The sequence below is a fragment of the Mugil cephalus genome, chromosome 1 (genome assembly GCF_022458985.1).
Source record: "Mugil cephalus isolate CIBA_MC_2020 chromosome 1, CIBA_Mcephalus_1.1, whole genome shotgun sequence".
NCBI classification, from domain to species: domain Eukaryota; kingdom Metazoa; phylum Chordata; class Actinopteri; order Mugiliformes; family Mugilidae; genus Mugil; species Mugil cephalus.
The window spans coordinates 37,441,942-37,459,768 of record NC_061770.1 but is presented as its reverse complement, the minus strand read 5'-3'; the positions used below and the strand labels follow the sequence as shown (position 1 = coordinate 37,459,768).

Sequence of the window (17,827 nt, the reverse complement as noted above, 5' to 3'; positions counted from 1 at the left end):
ATGGTCAAATTTCAAATACAAAGGGACAATTCTAGAATACCAACATTGTAACATTTGCACTTTTCATCTCAGTCAAATTGCCAAAAACATAAAAGTCCTGACAACAAGTGTCACAATACACTTCTGCTTGTCATCAAAACCAGTCTGAGAGAGATGTTAAGTTTTTTTAATTTAGCAACTATTTACAGAACTACTCATATCCTGCTGTAGAGAGACAAAGTTAAAACATGATCGGTTTTATTTCCTAACACCGGAGTAGATACATTTTGTCTCTGTGTCATCTCTTTGACTTCTGGATCGACTGGCCTTCTTTACTCTTAAAGCAGCGTAATGGAGGTTTTCTTCAGCCTGGAAACTCTGCTAATAAAATAGAAAACAACAACTTACAATGTGTCACATACCTAAGAAGAAAACATTTCAGTAATACGATTATTTTGAAAGTTATCTGGATACCTCTGAGTTCATTGGATATGAAGCCGAAAATCTTGCATCAGACTCTGAAACACAAAGAAAAGCTGTGTTTCTATGATGTAAAATTGAATATTTACACAATAAACAGTACAATTTACCTGTAGCTTGCTGGCCTTTTCTCTTGTGTGTGTACAGTAAGGCAGCCAGTGAAAGTGTCAGGATAGTGGTGAACGCCAGAGCACCACTCAAGAAATACACCAAGACAAGAGAAACCTCCTCATCTGCAGCATGAGGCAGACATGGAATGACATTAACAACATCATCTTTATGGAATAATCAGAACTGTTAATCAGATCAGGAAACATCTGTAACAGTTCTACTCACTCTTCAACTCCACCTTGGTCCCATCTCCAAACAGTATGTGTCCACATGAGGCAACAGCACAGTAGTAGATCCCATTATGAGACAGATTCAGGTTCTCCATTGGCAGGTTGTAGACACAGTTGCGTGTTTTTGTGTTATTTTTCCTCTCACACTGATCATTCCTGCCTCCATGAGTGTAAATGAGTCCTGGATGAGATTCTTCAGAGTCTTTGAACCAGTAAACTCTGTGTTCTCCATCACAGGTCCCAGTGTGTACTGTACAGTTCAGAGTCACAGAGTCTCCTAGCTGGATGGTCTCAGATGAAGACTGAACTGAAGTGTTAATATTCAAACCTGAACGTTTTACACTGACTGTAACACCTTCTGCAAATTCAAATGCTGAAGTAGTGCTACATGCACAATAATAAGTAGCTGAGTCTGAAATATGCAAATCTGAAATAATTAAGTGGTTTTTACCATTTTTAATTTCCATTGTAAATCGTGAATTGTTCACAAATTCATCATAAAATGCCTCAGTGTAATCATAGATGAAGAAAGTAGAAATGAGCTTTGGTTTCTGTCCCAGTGTTTGCTTATACCAGTAAAACCTTGTTGACACTCCATTTTCATAGAAACATCGCAAAATTACAGTTTCACCAACATTTACTGATTTGAAGCCACTCTCTTGATGAAAAGATGAGGACTGATGTGACTTCTGAGGTAATGTGACTGGAGAGACAAAGACACAATGCGTTACATATTTTAGAAGATAAATTAAAACATAGAAATGAGAAACGATTAGAAACACCGTCACTTAGAAAATTTAAAACAAGTCACAAAAACAGAACTCACCCTTTCCCCACGAGAACAAACATGTTAGATAGAAAACCAAGGTTAGAGATACCATCATGTTGAAATCAGAGACTCGAGTGAAATGAATCTTGCTCTTGAGCCTAGCCAACTCTTCAAAGACAAGACTTTGTTTGATTGGCCAATCTGAAGTGAAACTGTACGTCCCATTAAAGTAACATGATCGCAACCACAGTGACACGCTTGGTAAGGGGCAGGACTAACATCTTGCTGAGAGGTATTTGAAAAGTGTAGCTGTTTTTCAAGTTGCTCTATTTTCACTCATGTAACCTCTTACAGATATCACATGGTTCAGTTATTGAGTTGGATAATTATTATTTTCAGTTTAATACTTTACAATTGTAGTCAGTAAGACTTTGACATGATAGCATCACTCAGTTGCTGCAGATTTGTCGCCTGCACATGTATGAAGCGAATCTCCTGTTCCTCCACATCCCAAAGGTGCTCCATTGGACTGAGATCTGGTGACTGTGGAGGCCACTGGAATATAGTGAACTCATTGTAGCCATCAGAAGATGGTCCACTGGGTCATGAGGGGACAAACATGATCAGGAACAATACTCAGTTAGACTGTGGCATTTAAACATACTCAATTTGTACTAAGGGACCCAAATTGTGGCAAGAAAATATCCCCCACACCATTACACCACCACACGCAGCCTGAACCGTTGATACAAGGCAGGATGGATCCATGCTTTCATGTTGTTCACACGGAATTCTGACCTTGCCACCCGAATGTCACAGCTGAAATCAAGACTTGTCAGAACAAGCAATGTTTTTCCAATCTTCTATTGTCCAGTGTTGTTGAGCCTGTATGAACTTTAGTCTCAGTTGCCTGTTCTTAGCTGACAGGAGTGGCACCTGGTGTGGTCTTCTGCTGCTGTAGCCCACCTTCTTCAAGATTGGATGTGTTGTGTGTTCAGAGGTGGTTTTCTGCATTCCTTGGTTGTAACCAGTGGTTATTTGAGTTACTGTTGCCTTTCTATCATCTCCAACCAGTCTGCCATAAAATCATGGAAGTCTCGGCATTTAAAGCAGGAAAGACATAGTACCATTTGAAATAGTGAAAAAGCCTGTGATTGTAAAGATGCTGAAAGCCCCAGATCACAAGTATGAACCATTGAGGCAGCATCACCTCATAAGTACATCAAAACATGATTCCAGTGGAGTTGGACTCTCGTTTTATTCAGCAGTTAGAGTTTCTAAAAGTAGAATGGGAGGTAGAGCTTTCAGCTATCAGGCTCCTCTCCTATGGAACCAGCTCCCAGTTTGGGTTCAGGAGGCAGACACAGTCTCTACATTTAAGGTCAGGCTTAAGACTTTCCTTTTTGACAAACTTATAGTTAGGGTTGAACTTAACCATCCCTAGGCTGCAGGGGGGGACGATGCACTGAGGACATGTCTTCTCCTCTTTCTTCTCTGGCTCCTGTCCTCTAATATCTTATCATTTTATTTTCTATCGCTTATAATTTATTTATATTACTAACCAATGTGTCTCCCTTCCCTTCCCTTCCCTTCCCTTCCCTTCCCTTCCCTTCCCTTCCCTTCCCCCCATCTTTCCATCTTCTTGTGAGGGTCTCTGGTCTGGAGTCCTGAATATCTGACCTGTAGAGTTCTAAGCTACATCTGCTTCTGTGGCCTCATCAACCAGTCCAGTCTTCATGGTCTGGAGTGCTGTGTATCAGACCTGTGGAGCTCCATAAACTACATCTGCCCCAGTCGCCATGGCCTCCTCCAGTTGTCCACTCCTACCTGGATGAACAATTCACCAACCTGCCCATAATTCCTGTTATACTCACAAACTGTCTCATAGATCATCAGCTATGTGCTGTATTACTAGATCCTACATGTTTCGTTCAGCTTGATGTATGTATCTATGACAGACGTTTGTTTATCTTCTTTCTCCTGTTCTCCTTCTCTCTCTATCTTCTCTGTTTCTACCCAGCGGGCCTTCGGCAGATGGGTCCCTACATATGAGCTGGGTTCTGCTCAAGGCTTCTTCCTGTTAAAAGGGAGTTTTTCCTTGCCACCGTCGCCCTCAGGCTTGCTCTGGAGGTTGCAGGCTGGTTTTTGTGAAGTGTCTTGAGACGATTTGTATTGTTATTGGCGCTATATAAATGAAACTGAATTGAATTGAATTGAATTGAATTGAATTCAGCAGTAGCAGATCTCTGGACCAGCAGAACCATGTAGTCTGATGCTGTACTTATGTCATTCTACTCTCCAACATAACCATAACAGCAGCATGTCTCCTGTGATGGGTTTATCCAACTTTTTTCTCTCTCCTCTTTTCCCTCATGGGAGCTAGAGCACACAGCCTGATTTGACTTGAGGGATGGTAGCTTTCCAGTACTTCTCCTCTGCTTTACCTGTTCTTTATTCGTGGATAGCAGAGTCCCTCCACAGAAGACTTCTCCAATGCACTCATGTTAAGTAGTGTACTAAATTGTAAGGGATCACAACAACTCGTCAAAGCCACATCACTTTATTATAATAGATTAATGCTCACATCAGTTGGTGAATGGCCACCTATTTAATCAAGGGAATTCAAAATCTCAGGCAGATGTTAACTCCATTATTTTTATATATCTTTGTCCTCATCTAAATTTGTCCTGTGAACCTCTCTGAAATGGATCTTGGGAACCTCATGTAAACCTCTCAGTGATATTCTACAAGTTTAAAACAACACTTTGTTAGTTACATTTTGTAATCAACATTTTCATGCAAGGCCACCTTCGCCACAACAGCTAAAATTATGTCATTTGTTTGTACACTTGTAGACACAGTCAGCAGATGTTCTGATGCAGAGTACCAGGCTCACAAAACCACAGGTCATCACCTTCTGACTACAACCACACGGAGACAATAAAATAGATCTGGGTGTGTCGCTGTGTGACGCACATTTTGTACTTGAGTAAGTTTTTGGTCTTTCACTGTGAATCGTTGTCGTTCCTTGAATTTCACCACTTTATAAAAAAAACACGGTAACACTTTCTATGAAGGTTGTATTTATAATGCCCTATGAATGCACTCATAATATTTTATAAGGTGTCTATAAAGCATTATTATGGTCATTATTACCATCTATACATATTCACAAGTCGTTATAACCAACTTCATGATCCACTATGACAACTGGTTATGAATGATTATAATTTTAATCTGAATAGTGCATCATAAATATGTCAATATCTGCCTAGTCACTTGTTCATTTTATTACTACTTTGCTTTGCTAAATGTGTATAGTGATGCATAATGAGTGTTGACTTCGCCTATAGTGCTTTATATCTGTAGTTATAAGAATATGTAATAAAGTTATAATAATGTATATATCTCCCTACAGCACACAGTTATAAACAGCTATGCAATATCATAAGTGCTATTTGTCAGCGCTAAGTAAAGTGACAAGAATATGACACTATTATAAACAGATATAAGTTACTATGAGTAATTAAAAGGTGCAATGAACTAAGTCCTGAGTCTGGCATCTTTACCCCATATGCACAATGTTAATATCAAAGGTGTTATTTGTCAGCTTAAGGTAAATTAGTGCAAATGAGGTGTTGTGGATATAAGACTATTATAAACAAATATGAGGCACAATGAAATGAGAGCCTGGACAGTAAAGACAAAAGAAATGTATTTATTTCACTTTATTTTCATTTAAACCAACACACATAATCAGAATGATTATCAATGTTCTGAGCACATTACACAAACACATGAAATAAGTCAAACAGGCCACAAAAGTGGCACGGCATGGTCCTAGAAATGTGGCTCTTAAAAGTGCCTTTGGGTTGGTGAGGTGATTCAGGGTCAGAGGTCAGGAGATGGTTTGACAGCAACTACAAGAAGAACAGAGGCAAATCTTTACTGCTCTAGCTGGGTTTGTTTTTATGCAGAAAGGTTTGATTGAAAACACATAAGCAAATCACGTGTTTTTGTTTAAAGCAGCCTAATGAGACATTATGTTGCCGCATATCATGCAGACACCGCAGATTACCCGTAGGTGGCTTAAGCTAGCTACACGAAAGTTACCAGACACGGCTAGTTTTAATTCACAAATTAGATCGTTTTCATATTCTTGCGTTTAATGATTGAAACCTTTCGAAATCATTGCTTTAATATGTAAACCATGTGCTTCATCTGAGCAAAGTAAGGCATTAGCTCACAAAACACTAGCAGGACAGTGAGACAACCTACCTGTCCTGGAGAGGACTCAGCGAAGAAAGGAAAGAAAACCCGTAGTCAATGCTTTACGACAGTGGGAGGAGCTGGGGACGGAGGTGGGTGGGTGGGTTCAGAGGTCGGGGGCCATGGACTAAAGAATGACATTTCTACAATAATAATAATATTAATAAAAATGGTATTAAAATAATATCTGACGGCATTCAATAAATGCGGACATTTCAAACGATCGGTTAAATGCCAACCCGGTCTCACAGTGGATGTGAAACTGTCACGAAAATTAATCTATTGTTTGGTGCCTGCCGATTTTTCTCAAATTTTCATGCCGCTCGAAACGGATTTCAAACTGATGTATTTCAATTGGAAGTTATTTCGTGCTATGAGGACCACTGTCAATGTGACACTGCGCAATGAAGAGGTTTGATTTAATTTCATTTAGACTAGATTTGTAATGGTCTTATTTCGGTTTTTAATGTAACGTCAATTTTGCTGCAGGATTCAGCACTTTGAGATTCGAAAAAAATTAATGGTTATTTGTTATATCGGTCTCTTGTAAATCGCTAGATGTAGATCGCTAGAAATGTCCGCATTTATTGAATGCCGTCAGATATTATTTTAATATCGTTTTTATTTATATTATTATTATTGTAGAAATGGCATTCCTTAGTCCATGACCCCTGACCTCTGACCCCACCCACCTCCGTCCACAGCTCCACCCACTGTCGTAAATCATTGACTATATGTACTCGTCGTAAAGCGGCTTTTCTTTCCTTTCTTCGCTGAGTCCTCTCCAGAATAGGTAGGTTGTCTCTCTGTCCAGCTAGTGTTTTGTGAGCTAATGCCTTACTTTGCTTACATGAAGCACATGGTTTACGTATTAAAGCAATGATTTCGAATGGTTTCAATCATTAAACGCAAGAATATGAAAACGATCTAATTTGTGAATTAAAACTAGCCGTGTCTAGTAACCTTCGTGTAGCTAGCTTAAGCCACCTACGGGTAATCTGCGGTGTCTGCATGATATGCGGTAATATAATGTCTCATTACGCTGCTTTAAACAAAAAAACGTGATCTGCTTATGTGTTTTCAATCAAACCTTTCTGCATAAAAACAAACCCAGCTAGAGCACTAAAGATTTGCCTCTGTTCTTCTTGTAGTTGCTGTCAAACCATCTCCTGACCTTTGACCCTGAATCCCCTCACCAACCCAAAGGCACTTTTAAGAGCCACATTTCTAGGACCACGCCGTGCCACTTTTGTGGCCTGTTTCACGTGTTTCATGTGTTTGTGTAATGTGCTCAGAACGTTGATAATCATTCTGATTATGTGTGTTGGTTTAAATGAAAATAAAGTGAACTAACTGAATTTCGTCTTTACTGTCCAGGCTCTCATTTCATTGTGCCTCTTATTTTTTTATAATAATCTTATATCCACAACACCTCATTTGCACTAATTTACCTAAAGCTGACAAATAACACCTATGATATTAACATTGTGCATATGGGGTAAAGATGCCAGACTCAGGACTTAGTTCATTGCATCTTTTAATTACTCATAGTAACTTATATCTGTTAATAATAGTGTCATATTCTTGTCACTTTACTTAGCGCTGACAAATAGCACTTATGATATTGCATAGCTGTTTATAAGTGTGTGCTGTAGGGAGATGTATACATTATTATAACTTTATTGCATATACTTATAACTACAGATATAAAACACTATAGGCGAAGTCAACACTCATTATGCATCACTATGCACATTTAGCACAGCAAAGTAGTTATGATGCATCATAAAATAAACAAGTGACTAGGCAAATATTGACATTTTATAACGCACTATTCAGATTAAAATTATAATCATTCATAACCAGTTGTCATAATGCATCATGAAGTTGGTTATGACGACTTGTGAATATGTATAGATGGTAATAATGACCATTATAATGCTTTATAGACACCTTATAAAACATTATGAGTGCATTCATAGGGCATTATAAATACAACCTTCATAGAAAGTGGTATCCGGACATTTTATACTTATGTAGGTTGTTGGTCTTTCACTGTGAATCTTTGTTGTTCCTTGAATTTCACCAGTTTCTAAAAAACACAAGTAAAACCACTGATGGAACAACATGCCTTAATGCTGAGCTCCATGACAGACTATACTCACTCCATTAGTTGAGGATAAGTGTTTGGCCTCTTTGAAAGCATTGGACATTTTGAATGTATAAAAATAAATAAATAAAAATGGAACACTTAAATCCTGACATCATTGAATACATTGAATATTGTGTGTAAGTGTAATATGGACCTTCTGGCATGTGTAATACCCAGGGAACTCTTAAGCACAATGAGATAATGTCTTAACAGTCGCCTTTTAAATTTACACAGGACTAAACAACATAAACCAAGATGCAGTTTATTTTTACAATTACAAAACGATGAATAACAATGAACTATGGAAAAACTGGACAACAAGATCCTGGGTGGTACGTAAACACAATTAATAGTAGAAGTACTGGTAGCTGAGACAAGCAGCAAATAGTCTCCCTTCATCCATCAATATGAAGTCTCCATTTCTATAGCACTATTCAAATTAACCTTACAAAATGCTTCACAAAATCCTAAAAATCTGCAAATTTAAGCGATAAATGTGTTTTATATTCATTATTGGATGATTTGAAGTTATATCATTTCAGCAGGACACAATAGTTTAATTGCATATCAAATAACGAAATAAGAAATGATAGCAATCATATCCGTGGCTTCTACAAAGTTAAACTGTGATGCAAATCAGGACCTGCTACAGAGTATGAAAAGAAAATCAATACAAAGGGACAATTCTAGTATACTGCTACGTTATCGTAATGGTGGACTTTTGATGTTGTGAAGTTTGTACATTTCATCTCAGTAAAAACTGCCAAAATCATGATAACAAGTGTCATGACAAACTTCTGCTTGTCATCAATAGGAAATAGATTTTTATTTTTGTTTAGTTTATAGCAACTATTTACAGAACTACTCATGTCCTGCTATAACGAGACAAAACCGAAACATGATCGGTTTTATTTCCTAACACCAGAGTAGATACATTTTGTCTCTGTGTCATCTCTTCGACTTCTGGATCGATTGGCCTTCTTTACTCTTACAGCAGCGTAATGGAGGTTTTCGTCAGCCTGGAAACTCTGCTAATAAAACAGAAAACGATAACTTACAATGTGCCACATACCTAAGAAGAAAACATTTCAGCAATAGGATTATTTTGAAAGTTATCCAGATACCTCTGAGTTCATTGTGTATGAAGCCGAAAATCTTTCATGAGACTCTGAAACACAAAGAAAAGCTGTTTCTATGATGTAAAATTCACTGATCATGCCATAAACAGTACAATTTACCTGTAGCTTGCTGGCCTTTTCTCTTGTGTGTGTACAGTAAGGCAGCCAGCGAAAGTGTCAGGATAGTGGTGAATGCCAAAGCACCACTCAAGAAATACACCAAGACAAGAGAAACCTCCTCATCTGCAGCATGAGGCAGACATGGAATGACATTAACAACATCATCTTTATGGACCAATCATAACTGTTAATCAGATCAGAAGACGTGTTACAGTTCTACTCACTCTTCAACTCCACCTTGGTCCCATTTCCAAACAGTATGTGTCCACATGAGGCAACAGCACAGTAGTAGATCCCATTATGAGACAGATTCAGGTTCTCCATTGGCAGGTTGTAGACACAGGTGTGCGTTTCTGTGTCGTTTTTCCTCTCACACTGATCATCCCTGCCTCTATGAATGTAAATGAGTCCTGGATGAGATTCTTCCGAGTCTTTGAACCAGTAAACTCTGTGTTCTCCATCACAGGTCCCAGTGTGTACTGTACAGTTCAGAGTCACAGAGTCTCCTAGCTGGACGGTCTCAGATGAAGACTGGTGAACTGAACTGGTAATATTCAAACCCTTTACACTGACTGTAACACCTTCTGCAAATTCAACGGTGGTAGAAGCTCTATGTGCGCAGTAATAAGTAGCTGAGTCTGAAATACGCAAATTTGAAATAATCAAGTGGTTTTTACCATTTTTAATTTCCATTGTAAATCGTGAATTGTTCACAAATTCATCATAAAATACTTCAGTGTCATCATAGATGAAGAAAATAGAAATGAGCTTTGGTTTCTGTCCCAGTGTTTGCTTATACCAGTAAAGCCATGGTTTCTTATCATTTTCATAGAAACATTGCAAAATTACAGTTTCACCAACATTTACTGATTTGAAGCCACTCTCTTGATGAACAGATAAGGACTGATGTATCTTCTGAGCTAAAGTGACCGGAGACACAAAACAAAGACACAACAGATTACATATTTTAGAAAGTAAATTATGACATAGAAATGAGAGACAATTTGAAACAGTGTCACTACGAAAATATAAACCATGGACACAAAAATACAACTCACCCTTTCCCCACAAGAACAGACATGTCAGGTAGAAAACAAACTTTACAGATATCATCGTGTTCAAATCGGAGACTCAAGTGAAATGAATCTCGCTCTTGAGCTTCACTGACTCTTCAAAGACAAGACTTTGTTTGATTGGCCAGTCTGAAGTGAAACTGTACGTCCCATTACAGTAACATGTTCTCAACCACAGTGACAAGCTTGGTAAGGGGCAGAGCTTAAGACTTGTTGAGAGGTATTTGAAAAGTGTAGCTGTTTTTCAAGTTGCCCTATTTTCACTCATGTAACCTCTTACAGATATCACTGTTTGGTCATATTCCACATGTCTGATGTTTAACATTAGATTTCTTTAAAACAGAGAAAAGGGATTACAATCACATCCAATACATGGCTCAGTTACGGAGTTGGATAATTATTATCATTTTCAGTATAATACTTTACAGTTGTAGTGAGTAAGACTTTTGACTGCACTCAGCTACACTCACCAGTCACTTTATTAAGCACACCTTGCTAGTAAAATGACTGCCCTAATTCTTCATGGCATACTTTCAGTCAGGTGTCGGAAACATTTCTCAGAGATTTTGATCCATATTGACATGGTAGCATCACATAGTTGCTGCAGATTGGTCGCTTGCACATGTATGAAGCGAATCTCCTGTTCCTCCACATCCCAAAGGTGCCCCATTGGACTGAGATCTGGTGACTGTGGAGGCCACTGGAAGTAAACTCATTGTAGCCATCAGAATATGGGTACACTGTGGTCATGAAGGGACGAACATGGTCAGCAACAATACTCAGGTAGACTGTGGCATTTAAACCATACTCAGTTTGTACTAAGGGACCCAAATTGTGGCAAGAAAATATCCCCCACACCATTACACCACCAGCAGCCTGAACCGTTGATATAAGGCAGGATGGATCCATGCTTTCGTGTTGTTTACACGGAATTCTGACCCTGCCATCTGAATGTCAAAGCTGAAATCAAGACTCGTCAGAACAAGCAATGTTTTTTCCAATCTTCTGTTTTCCAGTTTTGTTGAGCCTGTGTGAACTGTAGTTTCAGTTTCCTGTTCTTAGCTGACATGAGTGGCACCTGGTGTGGTCTTCTGCTGCTGTAGCCCATCTTCTTCAAGTTTGGATGTGTTGTGCGTTCAGAGATGGTATTCTGCATCCCTTGGTTGTAACCAGTGGTTCTTTGAGTTACTGTTGCCTTTCTGTCATCTCCGACCAGTCTGCCATGAAATCATGGAAGTCTCGGCATTTAAAGCAGGAAAGACATAGTACCATTTGAAATAGTGAAAAAGCCTGTGATTGTAAAGATGCTGAAAGCCCCAGATCACAAATATGAACCATTGAGGCAGCATCACCTCATAAGTACATCAAAACATTGATTCCAGTTGAGTTGGACTCTCGTTTTATTCAGCAGTTAGAGTTTCTAAAAGTAGAATGGGAGGTAGAGCTTTCAGCTATCAGGCTCCTCTCCTATGGAACCAGCTCCCAGTTTGGGTTCAGGAGGCAGACACAGTCTCTACATTTAAGGTCAGGCTTAAGACTTTCCTTTTTGACAAACTTATAGTTAGGGTTGAACTTAACCATCCCTAGGCTGCAGGGGGGGACGATGCACTGAGGACATGTCTTCTCCTCTTTCTTCTCTGGCTCCTGTCCTCTAATATCTTATCATTTTATTTTCTATCGCTTATAATTTATTTATATTACTAACCAATGTGTCTCCCTTCCCTTCCCTTCCCTTCCCTTCCCTTCCCTTCCCTTCCCTTCCCTTCCCTTCCCTTCCCCCCATCTTTCCATCTTCTTGTGAGGGTCTCTGGTCTGCAGTGCTGAATATCTGACCTGTGGAGTTCTAAGCTACATCTGCTCCTGTGGCCTCATCAACCAGCTCAGTCTTCATGGTCTGGAGTGCTATGTATCAGACCTGTGGAGCTCCATAAACTACATCTGCCCCAGTCGTCATGGCCTCCTCCAGTTGTCCACTCCTACCTGGATGAACAATTCACCAACCTGCCCATAATTCCTGTTATACTCACAAACTGTCTCATAGATCATCAACTATGTGCTATATTACTGGATCCTACATGTTTCCTTCAGCTTGATGTATGTATCTATGACAAAAGTTTGTTTATCTTCTTTCTCCTGTTCTTCTTCTCTCTCTATCTTCTCTGTTTCTACCCAGCTGGCCTTTGGCAGATGGTTCCCTACATATGAGCTGGGTTCTGCTCAAGGCTTCTTCCTGTTAAACAGGAGTTTTTCCTTGCCACCGTCGCCCTCAGGCTTGCTCTGGAGGTTGCAGGCTGGTTTTTGTGAAGTGTCTTGAGAAGATTTGTATTGTTATTGGCGCTATATAAATGAAACTGAATTGAACTGAATTGAATTGAATTGAATTGAATTGAATTGAATTGAATTGAATTGAATTGAATTGAATTGAATTGAATTGAATTCAGCAGTAGCAGATCTCTGGACCAGTAGAACCATGTAGTCTGATGCTGTACTTATGTCGTTCTACTCTCCAACATAACCATTAACAGTAGCATGTCTCCTGTGATGGGTTTATCCAACTTTCTTCTCTCTCCTCTTTTCCCTCATGGGAGCTAGAGCACACAGCCTGATTTGACTTGAGGGATGGCAGCTTTCCAGTACTTCTCCTCTGCTTTACCTGTTCTTTATTCGTGGATAACAGAGTCACTCCACAGAAGACTTCTCCAATGCACTCATGGTAAGTTGTGTACTAAATCGTAAGTGATCACAACAACTAGTCGAAGCCACAATACTTCATTATAATAGATTAATGTTCACATCAGTTGGTGAATGGCCACCTATTTAATCAAGGGAATTCAAAATCTCAGGCAGATGTTAACTCCATTATTTTTATATATCTTTGTACTCATCTAAATTTCTCCTCTAAACGTCTCTGAAATGGATCTTGGGAACCTCATGTAAACCTCTCAGTGATATTCTACAAGTTTAAAACAACACTTTGTTAGTTACATTTTGTAACTAACATATTCATGCAAGGTCACCTTCGCCACAACAGCTAAAATCACGTAGTTTGTCTGTACACTTGTAGACACAGTCAGCAGATATTCTGATGCAGTTTTGTGAGGCTGTACCAGCCTCACAAAACCAAAGGTCATCACCTTTTGACGACAATCAAGCAGAGACGATAAAATGAAACAGATCTGGGTGTGTCACTGTGTGACGCACATTTTGTACTTGCATAAGTTTTTGGTCTTTCACTGTGAATCGTTGTTGTTCCTTGAATTTCACCACTTTATAAAAAAACACAAGTAAAACCACTGATGGAACAACATGCCTTGATGCTGAGCTCCATGGCAGCCTATACCCACTCCATTAGTTGAGGATAGTGTTTGGCCTCTTTGAAAGCATTGGACGTTTTGAATGTATAAATATGTCGATGGTAAGTGACTATGGTTGTAATGTCAGTTCTTGGAAATATCTCCAAATCTTCATCTGCATTTTTTATTCTAGTTTCTGGTTCAAATAATGAGTGTAAATAATCAGTTTTTCCACTATGGCTGGGTATCATCATTGATTTCCTGAATTGATTTGATTCTGATTCATGCTTTCAATTCTGCATATTTAAAGGCATTTTTGCATTTTTTAAAATCTAAGGCCTGACTTCACGACTTGCAATGATTTCTGTGTGGTTATATCGCAGCTTTTTAAAAAAAGAAAACAGGTTAAAAAAAAACATAGAAGATTTAAACCCTGACACTATTTAACACATGAATGTTATGTGTTAGTGTAATATGGACCTTCTGGCATGTGTAATACCCAGGGAACACTTAAACACAATGAGAAAATGTCTTCACAGTTGCCTTTTAAATAGGACTAAACATTATGAACCAAGATGCAGTTTATTTTTACAATTACAAAAAGATTAATAACTGTGGAAAAACTGTGGAAAAAAGATCCTTGGTGGGACGTAAACACAATTAATAGTAGAGGTACTGGTAGCTGAGACAAGCAGCAAATAGTCTCACTTTATCTATCAATATGTAGTCTCCATTTATATAGCACTGTTTAAATCAACCTTACAAAATGCTTCACAAAATCCTTAAAATCTGCAGATTTAAGCGATAAATGTGTTTTATATTCATTATTGGATGATTTGAAGTTATATCATTTCAGCAGGACACAATAGTTTAATTGCACATCAAATAACGAAATAAGAAATAATAGCAATTATATCCGTGGCTTCTACAGAGTTAAACTGTGGTGCGAATCAGGAAATGCTACAGAGTATAAAAAGAAAATCAATACAAAAGGACAATTCTAGTATACTGATACTTTATCGCAATGGTGGACTTTTGATGTTGTAAAGTTTGTACATTTCATCCCAGTAAAAGCTGTCAAAATCATAACAAGTGTCATGACAAACTTCTGCTTGTCATCAAAACCAATTGGAGAGAGATTTTTATTTTTGTTTAGTTTATAGCAACTATTTACATAAATACTTGTATCCTGCTATAGAGAGACAAAAGCGAAAACATGATCGCTTTTATTTCCTAACACCAGAGTAGATACATTTTGTCTCTGTGTCATCTCTTCGACTTCTGGATCGATTGGCCTTCTTTACCCTTGAAGCAGCGCAATGGAGGTTTTCTTCAGCCTGGAAACTCTGCTAATAAAAAAGAAAACAATAACTTACAATGTGCCACATACCTAAGAAGAAAACATTTCAGCAATAAGATTATTTTGAAAGTTATCCGGATACCTCTGAGTTCATTGGATATGAAGCCGAAAATCTTGCATCAGACTCTGAAACACAAAGAAAAGTTGTGTTTCTATGATGTAAAATTCACTAGTCATGCAATAAAGAGTACAATTTACCTGTAACTTGCTGGCCTTTTCTCTTGTGTGTGTACAGTAAGGCAGCCAGTGAAAGTGTCAGGATAGTGGTGAACGCCAAAGCACCACTCAAGAAATACACCAAGACAAGAGAAACCTCCTCATCTGCAGCATGAGGCAGACATGGAATGACATTAACATCATCGTCTTTATGGAATAATCACAACTGTTAATCAGATCATAAAACATCTGTTACAGTTCTACTCACTCTTCAACTCCAGCTTGGTCCCATTTCCAAACAGTATGTGTCCACATGAGGCAACAGCACAGTAGTAGATCCCATTATGAGATAGATTCTGGTTCTCCATTGGCAGGTTGTAGACACAGGTGTGCGTTTCTGTGTCGTTTCTCCTCTCACACTGATCATTCCTGCCTCACAGTTCAGAGTCACAGAATCTCCTCATCATCATCTCAGATGAAGACTGATGAACTAAAGTGTTAATATTCAAACCTGAACCTTTTACACTGACTGTAACGCCTTCTGCAAATTCAACGGTGGTGGAAGCTGTACTTGCGCAGTAATAAGTAGCTGAGTCTGAAATACGCAAATCTGAAATGATTAAGTTGTTTTTACCATTTTTAATTTCCATTGTAAATCGTGAATTGTTCACAAATTCACCATGAAATACTTCAGTGTCATCATAGATGAAGAAATCAGAAATGAGCTTTGGTTTCTGTCCCAGTGTTTGCTTATACCAGTAAAATATTGATGACCACCCATTTTCATAGAAACATCGCAAAATTACAGTTTCACCAATATTTACATATTTGAAGCCACTCTCTTGATGAAAAGATGAGGACTGATGTGTCTCCTGAGGTAAAGTGACTGGAGAGACAAAGCAAAGACACAACTGATTTAATATTGTAGAAGCTAAATTATAACTCTCAGAAATGAGAGACGATTTGAAAGTGTCACTACAAAAATATAAATCATGGCCACAAAAACACAACTCACCCTTTCCCCACAAGACCAAACATGTCAGGTAGAAAACCACCGTTAGAGATACCATCGTGTTCAAATTGGAGACTCGAGTGAAATGAATCTCGCTCTTGAGCTTCACTGACTCTTCAAAGACAAGACTTTCTTTGATTGGCCAGTCTGAAGCAAAGCTGTACGTCCCATTAAAGTAACATGTTCACAACCACAGTGACAAGCTTGGTAAAGGGCAGAGCTAAAGACTTAAGACTCAAGCTGCCCTATTCTCAAAAATGTAACCCCTTACCGATATCACTGGTCATATTCTGCATGTTTCAAAAATAACATGTTCCAAAAGGGATTATAATCACATCCAATACATGGCTCAGTTATTGAGTTGAATTTTTATTTTTTTCCCAGTATAATACTTGCACTCAGCTGATAGTTGATCGATGTGCCATCCTAAATAGTTCAGTTGACTGCTTATTTCAGTTCACACAGTAGTGTATGGAGTTGGAGCAGTTGGGTGCACCCGGGGAGCAAAGTGGGGGTTAGGTCAGGGCTGTCAGGTTTGGGGGAGGTTGTAGAGGTGAGGACCCAAACGCAGGACAATAGATGAGGCAGGAACTCCAAACAACAAGGTATTTAATTATTAACAAAGGGCGCTGCGCAAGGCAGGTAAATCCAAAATCCAAAAAGGAATCATGGACGTGGCATGGAAAAACATGGAACCAGGTGTAGAGACATCAAACATGGCATGGAAACATTAACGACGCGACAAGGGACAAAGGGAAAGCAGGGCTATATATATACAAGAGGGCTCAGGGCTAACAAAACACAGGTAAAACACATGATGACAATCAACTCAGGTGAAAACAATGAACAATCAAGGGACAAACAAGCAACACAGACAGGAACACCAGAACTCAACAAATTGAAACATGAAACACAAAATGACATGGACAGACATGACAAAACCAAAAGGAAACATGACCGACAAGAAACGAAGAAACTTGGCAAAATAAAACAGGAAACTCAAAACATGATTCACAAAGTAAAAAACAGACAAACCACGACAAGGGCCTGGGGACCACTGCTCCACGGCTCTAGGCTATAGGATCCCAGAACAGAAGAACTGTAAAGACAGATAAAAACATCTTAACCTAAAAACAAAGATGCTTCACAGACAGCTTTGACTAGGTCTTGCTTATCCTCAGAAGAGAGGTCTATATCACAAAGCAGGATTACGGGCTTAGTGAGGTAACTTCAGGGTTAACTCTGGGTTTCCGGTATCACAAAGCTGGATTCATTCTTATCGAGATACGTTACCATGGTAACTTACTCTGAACGGCAAACCTGCTTCGGGTCAGGGTAACTTTCAGGATTGATCTGAATCCAATAAAAGGCTCCACCCACGGGCCAATCAGCTGATCGGGAAAGAATGACATTGAAGAGACAATTGAGATTGAAGCTCAAATCATGACAAAAGCATTGTGGCATGAATGCATCTTCCAGGAGATAACCACAGAAAGAAGAATATATTTTTGCCATTTGTCCCTGCTAAGCTCAAACACAGCTCAAAATCAGGATAATTTCATTCAGGCCAACAACTTGATGTGCTGATATGATGCAATTGTGGCATCAGTAATTTCAGCCCATGTAATATTATTGAATTGAGAAATTCAACTCACCACATGAAATGATGTTTTTGTGCTTGGTTTTTATTTGCTCCCACGTTCTT

The 17,827-nt window shown here is 38.8% G+C and overlaps 2 protein-coding genes and 1 long non-coding RNA gene across 3 annotated transcripts; all 3 read right to left on the bottom strand.

Moving 5' to 3' along the window:
* Positions 1-10,341, bottom strand: LOC125014168 (immunoglobulin kappa light chain-like). Its single transcript, XM_047595238.1, has 5 exons — positions 10,287-10,341; positions 9,453-10,148; positions 9,229-9,351; positions 9,115-9,158; positions 1-360 (listed from the first exon to the last, which is right to left on the bottom strand). Exons 1-5 carry the CDS (start codon positions 10,339-10,341, stop codon positions 238-240), a joined length of 1,041 nt encoding a protein of 346 aa, XP_047451194.1. The 3' UTR covers positions 1-237.
* LOC125014237 (immunoglobulin kappa light chain-like) lies at positions 351-1,681 on the bottom strand. Its single transcript, XM_047595257.1, has 4 exons — positions 1,627-1,681; positions 796-1,503; positions 570-692; positions 351-497 (listed from the first exon to the last, which is right to left on the bottom strand). Exons 1-4 carry the CDS (start codon positions 1,679-1,681, stop codon positions 442-444), a joined length of 942 nt encoding a protein of 313 aa, XP_047451213.1. The 3' UTR covers positions 351-441.
* A 4,697-nt stretch (positions 10,342-15,038) lies between the features above and the next one.
* Positions 15,039-15,467, bottom strand: LOC125014281. The gene is made up of 3 exons (XR_007113491.1): positions 15,379-15,467; positions 15,153-15,275; positions 15,039-15,080 (listed from the first exon to the last, which is right to left on the bottom strand). It is a non-coding gene; the product is annotated as an uncharacterized LOC125014281 (long non-coding RNA).
* Between the last annotated feature and the right edge of the window lie 2,360 nt (positions 15,468-17,827).